A 25,834-nucleotide genomic window follows, 5' to 3' on the forward strand; every position below is an offset into this window, starting at 1 on the left:
GGCGGTCCAGCTCAGTACATGAGAGGAGAGACAGAAGCAAGGAAAGCAAACACATGACTAAAGTCAAGAGGGCACGAGGTTATAAAACTTGTTTTATTAGGTGAGGTTATTTTTAGCCACTGAGTTCTAAACCAGGCAGTATCTTGCCAAGGATACTTCTACATGCGGACTGAAGGAGCCGGGGATTGAACTGCCAATCTTCTGATTAGTGGACAACCCACTCTACCTCTGAGACCCCTCTCACGCAGGTGCAGAATGTATGTGCTGGTTGGACGCTGGCTGTAGTCATTGCGGTAGTTCAAGTGCAACTTTCTGGCCGAGACACAGGCGACACAACGGTTCGCCATTGTAGACACTAGTTTTTTGATGTCGGTTTGGGCCTTCAATCTTGACCTCAAGATAATGGCATTGAAAAATTGCAAGTACAGCCGTTCTCTGCTTCCGTAGATTTCTTTATGGAAAATGGGAAAAGTTGCCTTCTGTTAAGAACAATGAAATGGGGACACATGCAGAAATGCCTGGATACCCTTTAGAGTATAATTGGACACAGTGGAAAAAGCTCAGTCGCCTCACCGCTACACTCCTGCTGGAAATCTGTCCTTATTTTGACTAATGGTGACCAATCAGCTTATTCACCAGCACACTGTCGGGCTGTTTGCCCTTTTTTCAGTGTCCTGCAGACTGCTGAGTGCTGAGGAGACGGCTCCTAATGTGAGGTGCTCAGGGAGTTGCTAGGAGGCCTGGAGAATAATTTTCAACGTGCTTTTAATGAAGAGACACCGCTGCATGTCACACACCCTGAAACAGCACCCACAGCATATTACTTAAAAAAAAAAAAGCTATTAAGAGAAGAACCAATTAACAGCAAAGACAAATACTGTGCAGCAGAGCAGCACTTTGCACTAATAGTCTCTGTGACACCTAATACTGTACATGTTTAACATAGGCTATAGCACTTATAAATTTAATGGAAATGCCTTTCATAAAAATTAAAAATATAAACAATTGGCTCAGGGTTTATTGTGCAATAATCATCCAACTATAAAAAACACCCAACTGGCACACAGTCACTTGCAGGGCAAATGACTTCTTTAGGCCAAAGGCTGAACTCTGATAAACAAGCTGTTAAAGCATTATATTTTCTTACGCACACACATGTCAAAGAGACAGACAGAACAGCTGCTGTTTTTGTCACCGAATGTACCGGACACCTGTCACTAAGATTCTATTCAATCAAGATTTTTTTAAAAAGCAGCAAACACAGCAGGGAAAAATATGAAAATGCATGTTTTATATCAGTTCACAGTGTCTGTGTGTATTAAAATTTAGATAATAAGATTATTTTCTAAGTGGTAGACAGTGGCATCACTGCAGGATCCTCTCTCCTTTCCCTCAGTTACACTGTAATCTCTCCAGTGTTGCCAACTAGAATCAAAGTCCAGTTTTTAGTGAAGATTTTCCAAGCGGTTGCACAAGAGACTGCAAAAATCCTTCTCCTGACACATCCACACACATTACAAGCCAACGCTATGAGTCTTAAAAGGGGAAACCTGTTGAAACACAGATAAAGGCCTACTTTGATGTGGAGCTCTCTCTGTATAGTGGGCATAAAATAAATTATACAGAGGGAGATCACTGCAGGGGGAGGAAATACCTGCAGGTTCATTATATATACATATCATCAGAAAGCTGCACTGTAAAAAAAAAAAAAGACTTTCATAATAAGGTGCCCACTTATTTACAGATCTGTCCCTGCAGATGAAAAGGCTGAAGTGGACAGAATAAAAGCAGAAATTAAAAGGTGCTTTACAGGGTGATTTACAGGTGGAATCTGCAAGTTACAAAGCAGCTAAACTGGTCTGAGGTGGGTTCATGCTCCTGTTCCTGACCTCATGAAAGGGACCCACCTGTAGGCCAGAGACATGCAGTCAAACAGGCGGGTCAGAGTGGGGTCGATGCTCAGGCTCCCGGAGCTGAGCGGCCCGTACCGGTACGTCTGGCACCAGGTCCTGTTCACCGTGTCAAAGTCATATCTCATAGACCCGCCGCTCTTCCTCCGGCGCGGCGCGGAGTCGCTGTGCGGCGACGACACCATGAAGTGGCCGCTGTGGATGACCTGTGTGCGGGGGAAGGAGCCGGCGGACGGCCCGGTGCCGGCACCCCGAGCGTGTTCCCCCTCCGCCTCCGAGTCCGAGTCTGAGGAGTCCTGGAGCTGGCTCTGTCCGGCCGAGCAGACTCCCTCTTTGGCCGCCATGCTGCGTTTACATTCAGTGGTGACTGTCCGGCTCAGACTGTGAACTTTCTCCTCAGCTGACCCTATTCCTGTTTACACCAGATACTCCAGTGTCTCCTGAGAGAAGACAGCACAGAGGCCTGTCTGCCGAGAGACAACTGTGTCTCATCTGTCTGCTCAGAGACACCCGTGTCCCTCACAGCTGTGTGTGTGTCTGTGGACTGTTGTGTAAGAGCATACTATCACTGTGTCAACTTCCTATGGTGGTAAAGTCCTTCTCTCCACCAATCACTGAAGACGGTAATTATTAATAGACTAATTATTATTAATATTGTCTGAAATCCTCAACACTGCCTCTGTACTCAGTAACAGGCCTCTTTCAGATTGGCCTTTTTGCACTCTGTTTTATTTCACTTTATTTTACATACTCTAACTTTTAACTTTATTTTCATCATTACTAAACGATTATTCAGTGGGTTTTATTTTCCATCTTATTTTATGCATTCTATCTCGACCTTGTTTTTGTCTATCTTCATCTTACTTATCTTGTTTTACATTAATTAGCCTTTAGCAGTCTATCGCTGTTGTAATGTCAAATTTACGTCTATTTTTATTTCATTTTCTATTTCCGTATGGTAAAGCACTTTCAGCTGCATTTCTTATTTGAATATTGTTGCCCTTTACAAACCATCATGGTTACATGAACATGTATTAAATCAAATGTTGTCACTGACTTTTTTAACTAATTATTAGCTTGTTCAGTGAAATCAATTATTTATCTCCACTCAAATTAAATGATAAACAAAATGCAGACTGCATTTATTTATTAATCTAAATCCACATAACCTGTATTCAAACAGGGAATATCATTGAGACACAGGGTCTTATTCTCAAGAGAAAAATTATAATTAAAAAATGAAATTGCTCTAATGTAGTGCACTTACTTTCATTACTCATGTTTAATTCAGTTATTTTATATAAATATTTTAATAGAAAATAATGGCATTTTTTCCAGTAACGTCCATGGCCCAGCTTCTCAAATTTCATACCAAAATCTTTCACTGTATTGGACACACGGGACACACCTCCACATATGTGATTTTAGTGCGAAAGACTTGGATTATACTGAACGAGCTGTGAGATGGTTTGTAAATTGATGTTTTGATATTTGCTGTTGTAAATGCCGTCCCTCCCCTTCACGTCAATTCATCAAGAATGTTCTCTGCTTCTGGACACTTATTCACCGTGAAAGCATGTGAGAAAAACGCAGGAGTTTTCTTCACAAATCCAAGGTAACTTGGGGTGAGTATTTGAAAATGAAATGCTCATTTTGTGAATTCCTTTAAAATCTTTGCATATGAAGTTATTGGTATGAATTTCCCTCTTTGTGTTTCCTCTGACAGTGATTCTTTGTGGAGCCAGAGAAAGCATTTTCTTTTATTATTAATAAAAAGACTAACTCAGGAAGATACAGAGTTGATTCAGCAAAGCCATGCCGCTGAAGACCCATAGTAAGTTTAGATATACTTGGGAATATTAACACAGCGAGAAATGTTTGTCTTTGAGTTTTGTCTCCTCTTATTGGAAGTACATTAGGAAAGGATCTCTCAACAGGAAAAAAAAATTACGACAAGCAAAACCTGTTTCAGTGTCTATATGGGCACCCTGAAGGAGAGATTAACACATTTTCAAATACTTGAGTAAATGCACTCACTCCACATCTGGCTAATTGAAAATAAAAATGGTACTCTATCTGAGAATAGCCTGCTAACACCCTACTTTATTAGTATAGCGCCTAAGCCTAAACTTACTGACGAGCTCGCTCAACCAATGAAGTCCACTTCTTTTTCTCCGTATTTGATGCATAATTTACCTATCACCACTTTAGTCTTCAATGAAAAACTTAAAACATTCATGAATCTGTGTCCATACACCAGTCAAATGTACACCTCACTTGACGTGGCCCAGCGTTGTGGTCAAAAAATTGGGCTCCCCTGTCTAGCAACACCTGTCCCTCATACTGACGGACACCCATGACAATACAGTGACCCCCTCAGGTCGAATTAGCAACCTACACACATTTTCCACCATGGGTGGCTCCTATAATCAGTATACTTAAAGAATATATGAGGAAAATCAAAGGTCTAGTGTGTAGGATTTAGTGGCATCTAGTGGTGAGATTGCAGATCACAACTAACTGAAACGTGTAAGAGAACTAGGATGGCTGACGCAAAAATGCAAATTGCCCTATCTAGAGTCAGTGTTGAGTTTGTCTGTCCTGGGCTACAGTAGAAATATCATGGTGAGCTCTGTGGAAGACGACCAGGCCCCCATGATGTTTGCCAATTTTCGTAGTGGCAAAGCGGGGTGTAAGTTTTACCGTAACCTACTTTATTATTATTATGCTAAAAAAAAAAAATCACATTAAAGTCAAAATAATTACAAGTTTTTTTTGTACCTTTATAAGCTATATGTTATGACAGTCATGTATGTTACTGTCGCTTTAAGAGAAGTGCTCTGGAGCACATGGAGGTAGTACCTTTGCCTTTACCTTCAACTTGCCACAGGTTAAATAAATAAAATGCAGCTGTTCATTACTCATAGAGGGATTGTATGTTTTACTTTGGTGTTCTAATAAATGTAGTTCAGCCACTTCTGCATTTCAAACGTCTGATTTACACTGCATAAAAACACCATAAAATCATCCATTAATATCAAACTGTTTTATTCAACAAGGATCATTCATACTCTGCAGACTCGCCAAAAACCAGAGGCTGTCACATACATTGAAGTGAGGACTGATTCTGTAAATTGTTTCATGTCATGGAGTTTCTTGAGAAATCGTCCCTTTATTGGCTTTAGGTTAGTTGGACATTCACAAGTATTGAGTGGACCGTTATCAAATCAGTGCAGTTACAAAAGGAACTCTAAAACTGAGAGACATTTGTGACCTGCGTCATTCATGACCTTCATATATTTAATTTAAATTTAACTTACAGAAAAATAAAGTCACATTTTAACATAGAGAACACATTTGCAGCATGACTTAACGTGACGGCTGGTGGCAACATGGCTCAATGTCACGGACACTAAAGCAAGTAATCATCAGTCTCTTTACAGTGCCAATGGTATCAATCGATAAATCAGTGCTGCATCATTAGAACTGGATCATCATACCTCCAACTCTGCCAGGATGTGTACTGAAGAAGGGTGAAATTTAAGTTTTATATCTAACATTAGTTACATTTGACAAAGCCTTGGAGCTCTTCCAGGAACTTAATGTACTCTTGATGCTCGGCGGCGGTGCTCAGCTCCACCAGTTCATCTGCAAAAGTATTGTCAATCCCCCGGTCAGCCAGGAAGTCCATCAGGTGGTCATACAGAGCCTGAAAAACAACAGCATGGGCTTTGACTTTTACTTTATCTGGCATGTTTACAAACAGTAACCAAGAATTCCTGCCTTCAACTGTAGGGTTGCAAAATTATGGGAATATTCAAAGTGGAAATTTTCCATGGAAATTAACAGAAAAAAAACAGGAATATAATGGGTCATTTGCTTCGGCTGTACTAACACTAGGCTGTCCAGATTTTTGAGTGCTGAGGAGACGGCTCCTAATGTGAGGTGCTCGGGGAGTTGCTAAGAAGCCTGCAGAATCATTTTCAACATGCTTTTCAATTTTTATACTGAAATTGTACAAAATTTCCCAAATTCTCGAGCTTAATTTCTCTCTGAAAATGTCCAGGAACTTACAGACCCTTTAAAACCTTAATGTGTACTAAGCTGTTTATGCTTGTCAAATCTTACCCAGTCCAGAGAGTCTGTGTTGAGTGTATAGCTGGTGTCCTTCCACTCAGAGTCTCCCTCAGGCTGGAAACTGACCTCACGGATGGCGAAGATGTCGCTCTCCTCTTCTCCTTCACCATGACTCATCTGCAAAATGCAAATCCCCCTCTTCTGTTTAACTTTAAAAAAAAAACTTAACTGACAGACAAAAAAGCCAAAGACCTGTTGCTGCCTTCAGTTTAATACATGTATAAATGAATGTTGTGTGTTCTCACCTCATCTTCAGGGAAATGGCAGTCAAACACCAGGGCATGTTTTGCAGCCTGTTTTGTTACTTCAACAACAAAGTTGGGTGTTGACACAATTTCTGGCTGTAAAGAAACTACAATCATTATAATGTTCATATTTCATTATTAATCACTTTAATCAGTTTGTGTTTTACACAATAATTTCAGACAAGGAATGTCAATGATTAATTGTTAACTGGTTAACCCCAGAGAACATTTCCGACTGGTTACACTTGGGAAACGCTAGTTGGCAGTGGTTTTTCCATGCCACTGTGTGGAACTGTGGATTGATTAAATGCACACATAAAACATGGCACAATAACAACAATTTAAAACATATGTTGAAAATTCATTAAAATTTTTCCTACATTTTCCCCACATATACAACATACTAACATTACTAGCATAACTATTCTTTAGTTTGGTGTGAAACTGTTCCGTGAACTACATCACTAGTCTCGCAAGAGATATGTCACCAACACCAGCTAGTAAGCGAGCTAACTTAGCTGTGTTCCATCCACAGATGTAATGTTATCCAACTTGATGTGTTTTATTCAGCAATTCCTGGACTTTATATCAGCTGTGAAGCAAAAGAACGAGCAAGACCTGTTACTCATGTGAGTATATCCTGGTATGTAACACAGGCATCGTAGCTTTAGTGAGAGAGAAGCTATGATGTCATTTGTGTGACATGTGAAGTTGTTCTAATTACATATTTTCACAGTCTTATATTTTAACAGTTTTACAACAAACTGCAACTTTCTTTTTTTGAGATTATTTTTAATACTATTATTTTTAAAATTATTTAACATTGCATATATTAGCCCAGTCGCTAGCAGCGTTTCCCTCTACTCTTATGAAGCCGGGATAAATCACACACAAGACTTAAAATGCTCTTTTGTGGAGGCTGTATTGTCTACACAACTTATTATTTGTTTTTGGTGAAATAAAAGTAAAGAAAACTTTATTTTCACTTTCAGTTTACAAAAATAAAGGTGAGGTCTGCGTCGCTGTGACGTGGAGTTACATTTCTGGGAAAGAGTATGACAGACTGCGACATAGAGTAAGTGCTCTGCTTTACTCATCAGGGCAAACTGGGTGAGACTGGAGGGTGGGCACAATGTTTCTGTAGCAACGTGGTCCTGATCTACGGTGGTGGGACAGCAATAATCGCCAAATGAGCAGCACCACTAGCTGGTTCCTGCCTTGCCCAGGTGATGCACATTTCTCCTAAACCATCGGGGGACTGACAGGTTTGTTGTGACCCACCTCTTCTTCTGCTGGCTTCTGCTGTCCCTGTTCTGCCTCTTCGTCAAAGTTAGGAGGAATGCTGTTATTGACGTTGAATGTGACAGTGATTCTGGAAAAGAAGGAGACACATCAGGAGCTCATTAGTGTGCTCACATGTCAACAAGGGTTGGATAATAATCGCCAGCTGCGGCAGCCTTACTTTTCTCCGCCAACATTTCTCGTAAGTTTAGCCTCTGTGCCGTTCATCTCCAGCTCCCATCCTCCAGACATCTTAGGTAGGGCTTTAGTTTTCTGGATCTTCCTCTCCTCTTTGATTTCATCAGACAGGAAATCACAAAACGCTTTGTCACCTGTAAAAAAGGTAGAACAGTTTACACAATTATGACAATGTGTGTAAGTGGTAAAATTCAATCTTTATCATCCTGCAGCAAAAGCAATGCAAGTTTTTCTATTCTATATTCATGTTCGTGACTTTTGCAGTATCCTCCGTTTTTATTTTCACTTAAGATATCTATTGATTATGCACCACATTTCATTCATGTGTAACCTACTAGCCAATAAACCTTATTCTGATTACCTGATTGACCTTGACACTCATCATGGCATTTCACATCAACACGTACCTCACAAAATTAAGGTTTCCATAGTTGAAATTATTCTTTTTATGCCTCCGAGTGGGAGATAGTCCGTACATCCTACTCTCGTGAACGCAATATTTCAACAACGCCATGAGAGAACTTCCTTAAATTTGAAACATGAACTTTATGGTAAGTGGACCTGCATTTGTATAGCCCTTTTCTAGTCATCCGACCACTCAGAGCGCTTTTTACACTACGAGTCATAATCACCCATTCACACACACACATTCAAACACTGGTGGCTGAGGCTACCATACAAGGTGCCACCTGTTACTCTCTCTTTTACACACTCACACACTGATGGAACAGCCATCGAGAGCAATTTGGGGTTCAGTATCTTGCTCAAGGATACTTCAACATGCAGACTGGAGGAGCCGAGGATCGAACCACTGATCGTCAGGTGATTGGTGGACGACCCTTTCTACCTCTGAGCCACAGCTGCCCCGACTGTGGTGAACTGATTACATTTTGGAGGTCAAAGGTCAAGGTCATTGTAACCTCATACATCTCACTGTTGTGAATGCAGTATCTTAAAGAAGACCTTGGTGGACTTTCTTCATATTTGGCACAAACGTCCACTTGAACTCAACAATGAATTTATTGGATCTTGGTGGTCAAAGATCAAAGGTCAGTGCGACCTCACAAAACATGTTTTTGGCAGTAGCTCAAGAATTGATGCACTGATTATGACAAAAGTTCACACAAATGTCTAGCAGAATACAATGATGAGGTGCTCGCATTATATATCCAGAGGGTCAAAGGTCAGCTTCAATGTGACATCAAAATGTTTTTTATTTCCATCATTTAACGTCATAACTCAGGAACAGATGGGGAAACGTGGTTAAATGCTGGATTGGTGACACTCATAATGACACTGTGGTGACTGTACTGACTGACTGTGCTGTCGGGTTGAACATGTGTGAAGCATCCATGCTTTAGAATATGGAGCTTCTTTGCAGCAACATCCATACCTGAAGCATTGTCTACTGTCATGGCGACATGTGAGTCTGAACAGGCACGGATGTAACCTGTAACTGTATCTGTGCGGATTCACGGAGACATACATACGTTTCATTTTATTTCGCCGGTTATCTTGTTACATATATTTGGGACGACAGGTGAAACTATCTGTCAAGGTGAATGTTAGCTGTTACCTGTGAGAGGATGCATTTAGTGAGTGAATGCTAACTTCATTTCTGAGAGGCTAAAGTGCTGTTTTTTAATGGGTTAAGTGTCTTTAGAAATGAGTAACGCCACAGTTAACTGAGCGACATTTTGTTCTGAGGTCTTCTGTATACACAGACATGTTAAACTATAATACTGCCAAATAAGAAACAAGCTAACGTTAGCTAACGTTAGCTTCTCTAAGGACTTTCACATTAAACGTTACCTTCTGTATGCAGTCCTCCACATCCACACGACACCGAGGGACCCAACACTTTTGAACTGAACAGTTTCGGCCTGTATCCCGACGAGGCTCCGTTGTTATTCAGCATCCACAGAGACCGGGTGAAGGGCCGAGTTGTGGCCGAACTTGGGGCACACAGTGTCGTGCAGCTCAGTGGCAGAGCTCGGGCTGTGGACGTGGTGGCTGAGGAAATGCGAACAGCGGCTCCCACCGCGCGGACAACTGACTTCAGCATGACTGAAGGTAAAAATTAAGGCGCTGGAAGAAAGAATAAATTAGTCTGACAGCACACGACTGCCGAGTTGCTCCACGTTGACTGCTGCCTCTGAAGGATTACCGAAAACACGTGTGGAAGGACACATTGACCTATCGTAACTATGACCTTTACACCGGAAGTGATACTTTAAAAGCGAAATAAACCAAACAAAATTATTTTCTGCGTCTTGAATAATCTCAAATACGACCATGGTTCTATGAATACGAGGTTTAATGTAATATAATAATTTCTTTATATTTTAGTTAGTTATCGGTTATGTATGTGGGGGCCCCAACGTACCCTACAGCGCCCCCTGTGGCGTGATAAAGAAGGTCACCTGTTTTGTCTCTCGACTGGAAACGAGATTCATCATTGAAATATTTCATCACAATATGGAGGCCCATTGCCGCCAATGTGATGAAAAAAATCACGTAAATCATCATGATAAGAAACTTATATATATTATATTAAATAATAAAGAGTTAGTAGGCTATCTCATTATAATGAGAAACAATACTAAGTCATTGTTTTGATAAAGCTTCCCATTAATTTTGAGATACTTTGTCATTATTTTGAGATTTGTCACCAAGTTAATAAAGTTTTTCGGTATTTTGAGATGAGGCTACTAATTCATCATTTTGAGAAATTAACTCATTCATTTAGAGTTACTAATTGTTTTGAGATACTAAGTCATGATTTCAGAGAAGTTTTTCATTATTTTGAGGCACTACTTAATTATTTTGATAATTAATTAATTGAGGTATTATGTCATTATTATAAGATATGAAAATATTTCTTAGTAAGTTTCTCAGAATTTTTAAATAGACTAACTCATTAATTTTGAGATACTAAGTCGTTATTTTAAGAAAGTTTGCCATCATTTTGAGTCACTAATTATTTAAAGATACTAAATCATTATATCAGGAAATGTTCTCATTATTTTGAGGCACAAATTAATTATTTTGATAAAGCTTCCCACTATTTTTGAGATACTATGTCACTATTTTGAGAAAGTTTCTCAGGATTTTGAAATGGGCTACTGACTCAGTATTTTTTGGGATACCAAGTCATTATTTTGAGAAAGTTTGTCATCATTTTGAGTTACTAAATGTTTAAAGATACTAAGTAATTATTTCAAGAAATGTTCTCATTATTTTAAGGCACGAATTAATTATTTTGATAAAGCTTCCCATTATTTAGATACTATATCATTATTTTGAGATATGTCACGATATTGAAAACGTTTCTCATTACTTTCTGAGATACCCAGTCATTATTTTGGGAAAGCTTCCCATTATTTTTGAGATAGCGGATCATTATTTTTTTAAGAAATCGCTACTTTGAGAAAGTTTCTCATTATGACTTACAGGATCTTTTTTAGCATCACACTGACAGAAATGGGCTGTCATATTATTATTGTAAGATTTAAAGTTGATGTAGGGAACAGTCACTTATGCTACTACAACAACACAAATGTGGAAACAACAGAGCATCTGATTCATGCTGGCCTAAGCTCCAAATCCATTAATAGAAAGAACAAAAACATCATATTTCTGGTAATATTAATAATAAAAGTCATATTATGATAATATCATTATCATAACAAAATGGTACAATAAATGTCTCTTTGCCAAAACTCTTTGTTGTAGAGTGCATTAAACAAGAGAGACATTACGTATATGCATAAAAAAGGTAAAAGGACCCATGCCAGGAAACTCTATATACCTGTGTCTGCATATAATTTCTCTCTCCATGACTCCTGTTAAAAGAGAGTAAATGCGGCATCTGTCCACCAGAGAAGAGAGGGCACATACATGTAAATAAGGCCGGCATCATCACAACAAGGACGGGCTGTCTCTATATAATCAGAATGGTTTCTGACCCAATAACATCTGCTGCGCCATCAAATCCAAAATCCATGAAATCAGTTCTGGCTACAGTGGACATCCTGCAGGATGAAGTATTTTTCAGTGTAATAAGGTGAATCAGTTGCATCACTTAGACATGAAGCCCTGCTGCCAGGAGATGGAGCTGTTTTCTAACACCTCACAGCAACACTTCAGTTCTCCTCTGTCCTGATAAAACATCAGTGGAATGAATGTATCACTTTGTCATCATTGTATACACACATTAAACTCATTTAAGCTGTTGTTTCTGAGGCAGATTTGTAACTTATCATTTATCGTTGTATAAGATATTCAATTTACTTTTTATTAGGGGCTGAGCACTGACCGCAAGCAGTCGCAAAGGCCCTATTGAAACTGTAAGAATCACATTTTGAGGGGCTTAAGGTGCTTGAAAACTCATGAAACTTTGCACACACATCAGAACTGGCGAAAAATTTACATCTGATATGGGTCTGGATAACAAGTGTCACAAAATGGCTCAGTCGCGCCCCCTACAAAAGTTCTACGAAGTTGCCCCTGGAGCTGGTGTCACTGACATGTACGAAACTTGGTAGACACGTGTGACACCCCAGGACGTACAAAAAAGTCTCTTGGAGCCATACCCTAAACTCAACAGTGAGTCAGCCATTTAATTAAATGTGTAATTTAGTTGCACTGTTTGCCATTTCCAGGGGTCGTACTTTAACAAACTCCTCCTACAGATTAGATCCGACTGACTTCAAATTTTGTCTGTACCATCTAAAGACCTTTCACATCAAAAGCTGCTTGAAGCTTGAGTTTTCATCGAAACGTGTGACCGTGGCGAGGCATCAAATTTCTATGTGTCACCACCAAATAGGAAGTGCTTTGTAACGCCAACATACATGGTCCAATCTGCCTCAAACTTTTTCAAAAAATTTTTTGGGGGGCATTTTTGCCTTTGGTGGACATGGGGAATGGCATGCCGCGTGGGGCCATGGGCTGGGATCCAGCCTGGCCACTGCAGCATGGACGAGGCCTTTGTGCATGGCGTGCCTGCCGCCTGCTCTATCCAATAAGCCACTGATGGCCCCTGAACGTCACGTTTTATAAGGCTCCAGGCCTGAAGCCAACTACATGCACATTAGGTGTCATGGTGATTGCACCACCTTCAGGCAACAGGAACCATGACTTTTCAGACACTCACCTTTTGATTTACCTCATGTGTAGTGTGGTCTACAATTGATTTACAGGACTTTTAATAAATGTGTTCTGCAGCACCACATAGTGGACACAGAAAATGGTAGGCTACAAAATGGTTCATAGAAATTAAGTGTGTCATCAGCCAATGTCCTGCCAATACCCTCGACATGCGTGGGGGGCGAGGGTTCATCACTGCTTGCAGCTTTAATGTAAGCTGATTTTTGACTAATAGTGGTTTTAAATGAAAATACTATGGCAGCATAAAGTCAGTGGTAAAATCTTGGCTTTCCTTACGGGTTTGTGTTACAGGAACTCTGATTAAGCATTAACTCAGGCTTAGCCCAACAGTTTTCCTGCCCCAGACCAGCATAGTTTCCCAGCATAACTTGCCACAGAAACTGAGCTTTAACTATGTCAAATTTGCTTTATGAAACTGAATCAATTATCTGAAATAAGCCTGGTTTATTTGGTCAACTCACTTTATAGAGCAGGCCCCGGGTCTGATGTTGTACAACAGCCCCTTAACAGACACTCACAGATCTATGGGAGTGTGTAAAATCCCACTGGGCCTCTGCGTCTTTACTCTCCACATGCAGACTCGTTCGGAGGGACAGTGACTGGATTTTATTAGAAATTATATCAATAGTGGTTATGTAAGACTTTAACAAATCATATTAAATATACTCATAATAAAATCATCAAAGGTGTGCATTTAATCCTACAAACTTCATAACATGCAGATCTCAAATGGTCTACTGTTCCGTTGTGACTGAAAAAGTAAGCACTGAACACAACCTCTTTGTGACATAGTCTGATGACTCTCTACCCCAGATGCATTTGGTATTTTTAATAGTCAGAAATAGTTATGTATTGTATTCAGGTTACAGTATATATTGTACAGTCCTGAGTCCAGTGTAAAAAAGAAAAGACAAAAGGGGCATCCATCCTATTTCTAAACATGGTGTGATTTACATTCTACAAAGTATGAAAGACCTGAGGGGTCAGATCATTAACTAGAATCTCCATGCATTGCATACATATGTTGTCAGCATACATCTGTGGTTAGTCTGTGTACGGGCTGAGTAACATACAACAGCAAAGAGTAGAACCTGGAGAATAAGGCATGCTACTTCTCCTGAAGTGTATGTATTTCGGGGGGAACTGGTGATAGAATCATAGATGTGGAGAAAAACAGGCATGCACAAGCTGACAAGACAAGTGCTGCACGTAGAGTAAATATAAAAGTGAAGTCGTGTAATAAAAACCTCATATTCTAACTCCAACTTTGGTGATTTTCTTGTACTTCCATAACCTCATAGATTAAGACAAATCTACTGTCCTTGCATATATAAAACCCTTTAAGACCACTTTGTATAAATCCAAAACAACATGGTGGGAAAGCTTAAGACCTGACTGCTTTAACTCCTCATTACTATTCGAAATGACACTGACAGAACCATGAGCCAGTCGACTAGTGCTGTCTGAATATTGTTGGTTAGATGGCTTAAGAATTAAGTGCTATACTTTGTGACAATAACATATGGAGAGTGGCATTCTATCGAGTCTGATTTGATTTTTTAAGAAAGAATGAGCAGATAAATCATATCAGACAACGCTTCTTAAAGACCTGCTCCTGTGAGGTTATCTGTGCGATTAAAATGCATGCAAATGTTGCAAGAAATGATGCATGACACCTCAGAAAGAGTTTTTTGAGTGTTAAAGGAATACTTCACCCTCAAAATGATCATTTGTGTATCAGTTACTCACTGTGTGTTACATTGAATTTATGAGATAAACTTTGTTTTTCTGGCATGCCTCCACGGTGAAGAGAGAATCGAAAAATGCGAACTGACATAATCGGGGTCCATGTTTAACTACAGCAAAACTACTTTGAAACATCCGTTAAGAAACTCTCACCTCACACAACCTGTGCAGTATAATCCAAGTCTCATTTATCAAGTCGTATGCTCAGTACTTCCCAAAGAGACGTCCCTTTCTGACAGAAACTGGAAGTAAAACTTACCTATGCTCTCTTTAAAGCCAGACTCCATTGACAAAAATAGTAATTTTACCTTGCTGGAAACGAGAGCTGCTGGTCTACCACTGCCTCGTTCGGTGAGTTTGTTTTTGTTGTTGTGTGACTTCGCTGTTTTAAAGGGTATGTTCAAATTCACCAAAGTCACACATTAATGCAATAAACTAACTGATTGAGGCAGTGGTAGACCAGCAGCTCCCGTGTAACTTCAGTGAGGTAAAATTACTGTCTTTGTCAATGAAGTCTAGCTTTGAAGAGAGCATAGATAAGAGGCTGTACACATGCTGGGTTTTTTACGACTTCAAATCCATTGTTTTCAATGTAGACGCGTAGCAGGCGCACTCAAACGCCAGAACGACGCCACTGCGGCGTGCACACGTTCCCAACAGCCCATTTTAAAGGCGCAACGGCTGCGCTTTGAGATAAACCAAGTTCAACTTTTGGAAAGCAGTGGCGCACACCGCCAACAGATATCTTTAAATATCGATAAATATGGAGAAGTTGATCATTTTAGTGCAGGGCTGCCAGAGCTTTACATCTGTCCCACGGATGATAGGCCTACACACTTATAAACAGCTCCTGAAAGAAGATCAGCTCTGCACTCAGGATGTCAGGTAAATGGGCTATGGTACAGTGTTTGTTGAGGTGGCTTAGCAACCTAAGACCCAACTTGCCGCTGCACTCTTGAAAGCTGGCACAAAAAAAAGCACAAAAGTAGCGCCCAGCGCACAACCTCGTGTTTTCCAGGCGGTTTAAGACGCGGCATGTGTACGGCCCCTAAGTTTCACTTTTAGTTCAGTTATAAGAACTAAAGTTTTAGCAAAAATGCATCTGTTTGGAAAGTACTGAGTTTGTAAACTGGTTTTTGAAATGCAGCCCGATTACTTAAATTCATGACGAATGTTCATCTATTTTGGATTCTTTGTTCACTGTGGAAGCATGCAAGAAAAATCAAGGTAACACGGAGAGTTATTTGTATACAAATCGTCATTTTTTGGGTGAAGTACTCCTTTTAACAGGTGGCAACATGGCAAGATGAAATACTAACAGGCAGAAGAAACAAAGTTTATAAAATCTGAATTACAGTCTTACAGGAAGTCAAAGTTGTGAGGCCTCAATATGCAGATTTCTGCTGCAGTGACATGTGCCAAATGCTTGTCAACTGGGAGGTAGTGAAATCCAGAGCAGTTTACTGCACAGAAAATGTTCTGTTCTGATTTGAAATCAGCTGTGAAGAGAGTACGTTTTCCAGTTTTATTGTCACTGGGTGATTTGAGGAAGGTGTCCTTGCAGAGATTTACTTCAGTCCTGTTTCTCTATTGGCTAGCTTTTGATGGGGTGCAGTTTGCGGCCAAAGTACTCTGGCGCTGCGTCCAGCAGCCAGTCGGCGTCCACCAAACACAGGTCTCTCATGTAGCAGCGGGAGGTGTGCAGCAGCTCGTTGAAGACTACGTATGCTGGCTTGCCCTGGAAAAGGACGGAGGAGGGGTGGATGGCCACGGGCTGGTGGGTGTCCAGAGCCAAGTAGCTGCCGTCAGGTTGGAGCTCCGCGGCGTTGACGAACATCCCGTGGGCGAGGCAGCGACGAACATTCCCTGTGTCTGCCCCACATGACTCCAGCTTCAAATTGAGCTGGTGAAGCAGAACAGTGTTTGTTCAAAATGGTGATTTAGTGGTGGTTAATCTGTTAGTTATCAATAAGGTTGAATGGGCCGCTACCTACACAGCAGGCTACAGAAGCCCTGAGAAACAGTATTGGGGATGCAGAGAATGGAGAATCTTGTTTCATGCACTGAGGTCAATGTGACACTTAATTGTGATACTGATTTTAGGTGTTATTCCTGTGTCCTGCCCTACACAGAACATTCACATACACTCATGGGGATTTTCAGATGTGTACCTTAAGGCAGATATCTCTGAGTTGCGCCTGGACTTCTTTCACCAGACCCATGTTCCTGCTGTTGACAAAGTTCTCTCGACACCACTCCTTTAACAGAACACATACACACATGATTACATGACAGCTCGGCAACATCATTTGATATCTAGATTCTGCTTAGTCACACACGTTTTGTTTCCCTCCTTGTCCAGCTCTACTCACCTTATTACCACTGACTTTCTTGAACGCTCTGTAAATGTTGAGCAGTGTCATGTGGTCTCCTTCACTGGAGGAGAACTTCTTGCGTGCAGCGAGCACCTCTTCCCGCCGGGCAGGAGGGTTATACAGCACCGTGTCCACTGATAGCAGAGACACGATGCTCAGAATCTCTTCAGAACAGGAGTAGTCAGGGGACAACAGGATGGTCTGTGAGACGGAGCAAACAAGGCAGGGGGAATGTTACACCGAATTCAGTCTGGGTTATGCGTGTGCCCCATGTGGTGCTGTGGGTCGCGGGCTGTCACTTTCAGTCAGAACCCTGCAGCACACGCGGTGCATAATGCGATGCATCCCCTTGCACTTTTTACCTTAGCGTATCGAGGCTCCAGAGGGAAGCTTGCCATCTTCTTTCCCAGAGCAGTGAGGAGAACCTGCCCCTCCTTCCTCTCCACAGCCCCCAGCAGCTCTAAATGCTCCACAGCAGAGCGAACGGCCTCTGGGATAAACAACAACAGGTTACTACGACCTACCAACACGACTGGATGATGCACAGTGACTCGTGATCAATAGCATGTTACCTGGGGAAGGCTTGGACATGAAATCAAAATTCATCACATCTGGAATCCCCAGAGCCATGAGCTGCAGCATCACACCTGCTAAGTTACACCTGCAGCGCACACACACACAAACACACAGAAGAACAGGCCGTTCAATCACACTGACCTAAATAAATCAAAATGTGGGACAGATTCCTGCGGATCAGCACATACGGAGCTTTATTATCTACCTCTGGATCTCAGGCACAGTCATCGGGATGAGATTGTCAAACTCCTGCTCTGTGTAGAGACGATAGCAGGAGCCGGAGTCCTCCCTGCCAGCCCGGCCCGCTCGCTGCCATGCCTGGGCTTTAGAAACCCGCTGCACCGCCAGCACCTCCAGCCCGCTGTCTGAGAGTCACACAGCACAAGTGCAATAAGATCAGAGCAGAATACCTCAACAACAAAAACACTACTGTGGATACTGTAGTATGTAAAGCACACAAGTGAAATATGCGTAAAGTATCAGATGTAAGATGTGACGACAAAAATGACTTAACCATTTATAAATAAATGAATAAATATAGAAATAAATAAATAAATGATAAAATAATTAATAATAATAAAAAAATATTTGAATAAATATAGACATAAACAGATTAAGGTACAAATGCATAAAAGTTGAAATTTAAACAGGACATAAATACATAAATATCTTAAATCTTTTTCTACATGTATTTATTTCTGTATTTATTCATCTTGTATTTATTTAAACATTTATTTATTTATTATCATTTAATCATTTAAATAAATAAATCATTTAACATTTACTTGTTTGCTTGTGCATACATTTATTTTTTCTATATTTATTTTTGTATTTATTTATACTTCAGTATTTATTAATTTATACATTAATTAATTTATTTATACTTCAGTCAATTTTTGTCCTCAATAAAAACTGGCCTCTGTGACTGATCTATTATTATATACAGTATGACTTTGTTTGATTGTTTAGTGCAGTGGTTCCCACATTAGGGGGTCAGGCCCCTCCAAAGGGAAATTAGAAATTCAGGAATTTGTTGAAATTTTGGGACTTTTCTCCAATCATTGCTTTCTGCAAAGTACTGGACTCTTGTAACTTTGTAGGCCTTAAAAAGTAGCTTCCCTATTTTTCAACTTGGCCTTCTTTTTTCCCCATGTTTTTGTGTCTAAGTGACTGATACTAACCAGTATTGAGCGAGAGACGGTGGTGCCGAAACAGGCTGCAATGTCATCACTCCAGACACATTCACGCTGTCACTGTAGGTCCACTGAACGTGCATGTTTTTGTCACCGACAGGCTCAGATTGTTAATATAAGTGTCTGAGACCATTATAGAAAGGATCCATACAGAAATAGACCTTTTTGTTAAATAGTAGGTTCCTTTTTTAAACGAGAAATGGCCCCAAAATCTCCATCGTCAAACCCACCAGACTCCATTTAATTAAACAGCAATTTTATCATCATAAAACACACTTCATTTAAAGTCAATGGAAACAAAATAAAACTCACAAAAACCATCTTGATTTGTATTTCCACTGTTACAACAACCACCAGCTCTGGTTTGGTTGAAATAAACCCTTAATGTACCCAGTCAGATGTGAAAATATGCTGACTCTATACATGCTTAAATTACTGTTTATTTAAATGAAGTCTGGTGGGTTTGGTGATGGCGGTTTCGGGGATGTTTCTGTCTAAACAAAATAAAACTCACTCTTTAAAAAAATGTATTTCTCTGGAGGGATCCTCTCCATAATGCTGTCAGACACTTGTAATAGCAATTGGAGCCTGTCAGTGGCAAAAACAGCACTTTAAGGAGATGTACAATGACGCTGCAAACATGCTGCTAGTGGTTACACTGCAGCCTGTTTCCTCTCGCTCAACACTGGACCAATTTAAAATTGTCGTTCCTCTTAGTCACTTACACACTAAAATATGGAAAAAGGGTCCAGGCTGACAAATACCAACGTTACCCTTTAACACGGATATGAGAATGTGAATGTGAGAAAAGACTGAATCATCTAACCAGGGTTGAAACGTTTGGCCTTCACCATCCCCGTGTCTATGACGAATTTGATCCCAGAGATTGTGACTGACGTCTCGGCAATGTTGGTTGAGAGGATGACCTTCCTGCATCCCTGAAAGTGGCACAAAGGACAACACTCTGTATGAAGTACACAGTGATATAGATAATCTGGCTACAACACATATGGCTTTACAGCGTTAAGAAAACGAGGTACTGTTTATGTGGCACTTCTGCCTTTAACGTAACAGTAAACAGTTGACAACAGTAGTGCACAGATTGCAGATCTGAAAACAATGTGGCTATTTTTTTTTTATCACAAACATGTCCCTTTGTCAACACTGCTCTGTTTCTCCTGCATGTTCCCTGTTGCCTTTACCTTGGGAGCTGGCTGGAAGACCCTGAGCTGCTGTGCTGGGGGCAGTGATGCGTACAAAGGGATAACTACCATGGGACCACAGCCGTCGGGCAGATGCTTGGCGATGTCCCGGCATGTCCTCGCCAGAGCCTCGATCTCCTCCTGACCCGTCATGAAGACTAAGATGTCATGGGACGGAGGTGCCTCCTGTGCGCAAACAACATGACCATGTTCTGTTACAGCGTCAAGGAGAATCATCACAGTACGTGAACATGCACCCAGGAAAGCTGTTTCCTCACAGGTTTGTGTTTTATAATGCTAAAGGCGACAGAGTCTATTGTTTTGGCTTTGATTTTAAATGGAAACACAACTGATTACATATGAGTGATTAAAGGTTACATGTGGGTGTCTCATCAGAGTTGATGGTGCATGTAGACGTGGCGATACATTGATTGTAAGCAATGCATCGCAGCTTGTTACACGTGAGATGCTGAGACCAGCCGTGTGCTGCAGAATAAAAGTACCAGTGGTTCTGCTTTGATTTAGTTTATTGCCAGAGTGCTTCATTTAACTTAATTATAACAGCACTCTGATATAACTACTTTAACTTTAGAACAGTACTTTGTTTAACATAATTATAACAGTACAGTAATTATAACAGTAATACTTAATTTAATTTTATAACAGTACTTTATTAGTACAGTACTTTAATTACCTTTTTTAAAAACAGTACTTAATTATAGTACCTTATTTAACTTTATTACAACAGTACTTTATTTAACTTTATTATAACAGTACTTTATTTAACTTTATTACAACAGTACTTTATTATTATTATTATTACTTAAATATGGGAGTATTTTATTTAAATTTATTATGACAGTATGTTATTATTACAGTACTTTATATACCTTTTTAAAGTACTTTATTTAACTTCATTATAACATTATTTTATTATAGCAGTGCGCGTTATTAAAGCACGGGGCGTCGGTGGCTTAGTGGTAGAGCAGGCGCCCCATGTACAAGGTTGTTGCCGCAGCGGCCCAGGTTCGACTCCAGCCTGTGGCCCTTTGCTGCATGTCCTTCCCTCTCTCTCTCTCTCTCTCTCCCCCCTTCACGCTTAAGCTGTCCTATCAATTAAAGGCTAAAACGCCCAAAAAATATCTTAAAAAGAAAAAAAAAAGTTATTAAAGCATTACTTTTTTGAAGTTTATCACAGCAGTACCTAATTCAACTTAATAGTAACAGTACTGTATTTCGCTTTACTATAATAGTACTTAAATTTGATTATCACAGTACGTTATTTAACTTTATTTCAACAGTTAGGGGTGGGAATCACCAGAGGACCCAGGATACAATATTATCACAATACTACATTATACAAGACCATTATGAGCATTCACTGAGTATTGCTTTACCATATATCGCAATTTGTTACCTTTTTTCAAATGCAGATTATTTCCCCCAAAAAACATTGTCAACATCCGTTTTATCTGATGAGAGATTTTTTTCAGTCTGTTGGTCTCAATCCAATCATTTTTACGGCATCAAAATCTAGTGGACTGAAAAAGCAACTGATTTTATTTTTTTAATTCTTTTGTGGGCTACCAATACTTTAATCTGTATTTGCATTATTAATAATTTACATGACAAAAAATCAATACTTGGGATCCCTGTATCGACACAATATTGCCATGCAAATTATTGTGATACTATACTGTATTGTTTCCCCCCAGCCCTCATAACAGCAATTCATTTAACTTTTTAATTACAATACTTTAACTTTTTTATATCAGCACTTCATTACACTGTACTGTAATAGTAGTTATTTAAGTGGTGTAGTCTTTTGGTGGTCTACAGTAGATTAGAGGAGATTTCTTAATGTCACTTATTGTGATATAACCTAAAAATTAATGCAATATTATTTATAGGCAATGCTGCCCTGCACCTGGTCAATGTAGTTCACTGAATAAATTCCTCAGCGCCCACTATACTGACTGGTCACAGAGCCGTGCCCACAGCACCCAGCCAAAAAACAGGTGACACAAATACTCATTCAGTATTTAAAAGGAAGCAGGCAGTTCGCCTCAGGGCACTTTTGCCTCTGTGTGAACCCGGCGTGATGCAGCTGCAGCCTGTCTCAGCTGCATTTTTCCGGCTGCATGATCAAATAACTACAGCTGAAAATCAGAGTCAGCAAAACCAGTTCAAAATGTGTCCTCATTCATAACCTCATTTGCTCTCATATTTTGGGATGCCACTTTTGCTGTTGAAAACGTAGCTGCTTTGCTGCAAAGCAAAGAGAACAAGGAAGTTTTGTTTTTGAACCCCTGGTCTGAGATGTGTTAGCCTGTAGTTCTTCCTCCTTCCAGCTGCATCACTATCACGTCAAATGACAGGATGCAGGAGGAACAAAATTTATTGCTTCAATCAACTACATTTTCCATCAACACTGACAGGACAGGCACATAAAAGGTGACACATTTTCATTTTAAATAAGTGAAATTGTACAGTGTCCTATGCACTCAACTACAATACAAAAATGGCCTCAGCAACCCAGTAAAACATTTTATCTTGATGCAGACTACCTGATGGATCTGGAAGACGGAGACGAGTGCCGCCTGCAAGTAGTCCGACTGGGGCTGCTTGGTGTAGTAGATCTGAATGGGATGCTGCCTGCCCTCCAGGTACAGCACAGGTGACTTGTTGAAGTACTCTGAGAACAAATCCACATCCATCGTGGCTGACATCACTATGACCTGCGCAGGTTACAAAAAAACATACAAGCGACAGTTTGAGGTTTTGGTAAATGAGCTGCTGAAACAGATCAACACAGCTTTTGTCACATGACGTGAAGGGACTGGACTACTGGAACTCCTACCTTCAGGGGAATCTTATTAAGTTCTTTGCGCCTGCGTTGAGCAGTCTTGACCACGCCAAACAGCACATCAGTGTGCACAGTGCGCTCGTGAGCTTCGTCCAGGACCACCACTGTGTAGCGCAGCAGCAAGGGGTCTCCGATGGCCTCACGCAGCAGCATGCCATCTGTCATGAACTTCAGCTTTGTCTCAGAGGAGGTGACATCCTCAAAGCGCACTGTGTAACCAACCTGAAAAGAAATTTGTTCATCAAGAGCCCAGTAGAACTTTAAGTAATGATGCTACTATTTAAGATCAGGCTTTTGTCCAAAGGGCACCTCTAAGCCTACATTTTAAAGAACAGACTAAGAAGGTAAGTGCTAAACGAGTCTATCGTGCATACCAGCTTGCCAAGCTGAGTCCTCTTCTCCTCTGCCACCCTTCCTGCCAGTGAGATTGCAGCAACTCGACGAGGCTGAGTGATGGCAATGATGCCCTGTCGTCCGATGCCGGCCTCATACAGATACTGGGGGATCTGAGTGGTCTTCCCAGAGCCGGTTTCCCCTGATGGATGAGAGAGAAATGGGTCAAGTTGGACAGAGTTCAGGTGATACACTATGAATCTGTAGGGAAGATGGGCCTTTTTCTAAACACAATGTTCACCAAGATGTCCTGTAACCAGTGGTGGAAGAAGATTTTTCACCAGTTTTAATGACGCGGTCTGTTTGTTTTGGAGAGGAAGAAACCTCTGCAGCTAATTCAGCTCCTGGTAAAAACCTCCTGAAACATAAACACTGAAGAACTTCTTGACAGGAGTGTATCAGCTGGTTGCAGCCTGCAGACACATGTAGTGCAACAAAAAGTACAACTGTTACAGTGGTGTAGAGGAGTGTATACACGGGTATACACCCCATATACCTGTGTATACACTCTTCATTTTCTGGCTGTTTGCAGTCAGTGTTGGGAAGGTTACATTTGAAATGTAATAGATTACAGATAACAAGTCACCCTGTTAAAAATGTAATAAGTAATGTAACCATTTAATTACTTCATCAAAGTAGCGTACATTACTACATTTAATTAGCTTTTGATTACATCTCCAACGCATTTTTTTTAAACTTGGCAATAAAGTAAAATGTAATGGAAGGAATATTTTGTATGTGAATCAAAATGGGAAGCAGAACTGAATATTAATATGTCGGGGTAATGAGTGGCGTTCCATCTGTAGCACGCAGCAAACCTCCACGAGAGAGAATTTGGCTGGAAGAATATAATTTGATTTTTTTTTTCACACCATATACAAAATACAAACAGCCAGGTAAACAGCAGCACTCCTTCATGGACACAACCCACATACTCAGTTCTACTGCTCATCCGACAAATGCATGTTCTTTACAAATGTGGCACCATTTAAAAGGGAAATAAACAGGCTTTCCAACGGAGTAAGATTTATTGTCAAGAAGCATTGTTACAACAAAGAAATAATCTACCAAATACAAATTTCCCTTTTTCGTGTGCTTAGTTTATATTCCATGGAAAAACTGACCTTTCACCTGAAGACGAAAGGAAGGACACGTGTGCAACGCTGGGATAAATGGACAGACTATAAGAGGAATGTGGTGTTATTTAGTCAGCGAGTCATAAGACATGTATCAAAGTTGTAAACTGAAGGCAGTGTTTCCCCCTGATGTTTTGTTGATTGAATAATTGAAAATATAATAAATACAAAGTTGAAAAAAGAACAAAAACTTGGCGTTAAAGCTGAAAAATGGTGGATCTAGGCGGTGCCAAAAGAAGGCACTGCGAAAATGATGCAAAGCAAGAGAATAAATGTCATATTCTACATATGAACAAATGGTTTACAGAAAAATAATATATTCAGATGCAACCCCTCTGTGATCACCAACATTTTGTTTAGTAGGCCTAATTGTAGCTCAATTACATGATTTTTCTCAGTAACTGTAGCAGATTACTAATGCATTTATTTTGTAGTGTAATTACTGTAACCATTTACTCCCCAGCACTGTTGACAGTGTACACACCAATCAGCCAAAAAGCCATTGGACTATATAGGAGGCTATACCCACTTCCTGCCCATCTACCTAGCATCACACTACAGAATATCTCCCTCTGAGATGTAGTGGAGAAGTATAAAGTTGCATAAGAGGGTAATACTCCATCACAAGTACCTCAAAATGGTACAGTGCTATAGCAAATATACTTGGTTACATCCCTCCACTGGATACAACTCACTTATTTAGCTGGAAAAGGCTAAAATAGTGTTAATCTTGTTGCACAGCAGCGGCTAACGTTAGCAGCATTAGCATTAGCAGTGTAGCAGCTCACCTATGAGGATAGCATTGTGCAGCTGTCTCAGTTGGTTCAGCAGCTGAGGTTTCGCCTGGTAGATGGGAAGCTGTTTCCTCTGGACGTCTATCGGAGTGGTTGCATTTCCCTTTCTAGGCAGCAGCATTCCAGGTTTCTTCTTATCGAGACGGAAGAAAACAGACCCCGGCTTGAATTTCTTCGCCGGAGGAGGGTCGGGGTCGTGGGGCATGGTCTGGAGAAAGTGACCCTGGTGGCGGAACCTTTGCGGAGATTCTTCGGACGTCAGAAAGAAACAAGAAAAGTTCTTTTCATGCTCACTGACAGACGAGCGAGCGTCACTGCGGATGTTTTGCTACCTCTGCAAAAACGTCCCCACGTGGTAAAAGTCGGCGCAGATGTTTGACGTCATCACTCGGTGTGAATTTTAACCCGAATAAGGACTGTCAGGCAAAAGCAGGACGGCAAGATTATATATGTATGAGCAAGACAGTTAAGTGTTGACAATTTTTTTTTTTTGTTTTCAGTGTTTGATAAATTTGGTATGCCTGTTTTTTTTAACTAATTTTTATAATTCTTATTTTTATGTATTTAATCTCCCCCTGGCCTATTATATTATATTTTGTTATTAATTTTT

The 25,834-nt window shown here is 40.4% G+C and overlaps 3 protein-coding genes across 7 annotated transcripts in view; all 3 read right to left on the reverse strand.

The window, feature by feature from the left end:
- mlxipl (MLX interacting protein like) overlaps positions 1–2,441 on the reverse strand; it is a 28,687-nt gene extending 26,246 nt beyond the window's left edge. For all 5 annotated transcript variants that reach the window (XR_004502074.2, XM_033634352.2, XM_033634344.2 and 2 more), the window contains exon 1: positions 1,908–2,441. Coding sequence is in view for 4 of the 5 variants with exons in the window: in XM_033634352.2 (XP_033490243.1) it covers positions 1,908–2,254 (347 nt within the window). In the remaining variant the exon portion in view is untranslated. The remainder of the gene's footprint in view (positions 1–1,907) is intronic.
- Positions 2,442–4,941: 2,500 nt separating this feature from the next.
- c1qbp (complement component 1, q subcomponent binding protein) lies at positions 4,942–9,977 on the reverse strand. The gene is made up of 6 exons (XM_033636106.2): positions 9,584–9,977; positions 7,755–7,905; positions 7,574–7,664; positions 6,293–6,388; positions 6,039–6,164; positions 4,942–5,619 (listed from the first exon to the last, which is right to left on the reverse strand). Exons 1-6 carry the CDS (start codon positions 9,834–9,836, stop codon positions 5,470–5,472), a joined length of 867 nt encoding a protein of 288 aa, XP_033491997.1. The 5' UTR covers positions 9,837–9,977; the 3' UTR covers positions 4,942–5,469.
- Positions 9,978–13,752: 3,775 nt separating this feature from the next.
- dhx33 (DEAH (Asp-Glu-Ala-His) box polypeptide 33) lies at positions 13,753–25,607 on the reverse strand. Its single transcript, XM_033651944.2, has 12 exons — positions 25,219–25,607; positions 23,276–23,436; positions 22,896–23,123; positions 22,603–22,773; positions 20,036–20,221; positions 19,660–19,771; positions 17,846–18,005; positions 17,637–17,725; positions 17,427–17,554; positions 17,062–17,265; positions 16,861–16,947; positions 13,753–16,592 (listed from the first exon to the last, which is right to left on the reverse strand). The coding sequence occupies exons 1-12, from the start codon at positions 25,427–25,429 to the stop codon at positions 16,284–16,286; spliced, it is 2,046 nt and encodes a 681-aa protein (XP_033507835.1). The 5' UTR covers positions 25,430–25,607; the 3' UTR covers positions 13,753–16,283.
- Between the last annotated feature and the right edge of the window lie 227 nt (positions 25,608–25,834).

The sequence above is a fragment of the Epinephelus lanceolatus genome, chromosome 11 (assembly GCF_041903045.1).
Source record: "Epinephelus lanceolatus isolate andai-2023 chromosome 11, ASM4190304v1, whole genome shotgun sequence".
NCBI lineage: Eukaryota > Metazoa > Chordata > Actinopteri > Perciformes > Serranidae > Epinephelus > Epinephelus lanceolatus.

What these genes read in the sequence shown, in the direction of transcription:
- c1qbp (XM_033636106.2), bottom strand. Translation starts at nt 9,836, where the DNA reads ATGCTGAAGTCAGTTGTCCGCGCGGTGGGAGCCGCTGTTCGCATTTCC. An exon ending in AGAAATGTTGGCGGAGAAAA is followed by an intron (nt 7,665 to 7,754) that starts GTAAGGCTGCCG and finishes CTTCTTTTCCAG; the next exon opens with AATCACTGTCACATTCAACG. An exon ending in ACACAGACTCTCTGGACTGG is followed by an intron (nt 5,620 to 6,038) that starts GTAAGATTTGAC and finishes GTTGTTTTTCAG; the next exon opens with GCTCTGTATGACCACCTGAT.
- dhx33 (XM_033651944.2), bottom strand. Translation starts at nt 25,429, where the DNA reads ATGCCCCACGACCCCGACCCTCCTCCGGCGAAGAAATTCAAGCCGGGG. An exon ending in GGACTCAGCTTGGCAAGCTG is followed by an intron (nt 23,124 to 23,275) that starts GTATGCACGATA and finishes ATTTCTTTTCAG; the next exon opens with GTTGGTTACACAGTGCGCTT. An exon ending in AGAAAGTCAGTGGTAATAAG is followed by an intron (nt 16,948 to 17,061) that starts GTGAGTAGAGCT and finishes GTTCTGTTAAAG; the next exon opens with GAGTGGTGTCGAGAGAACTT.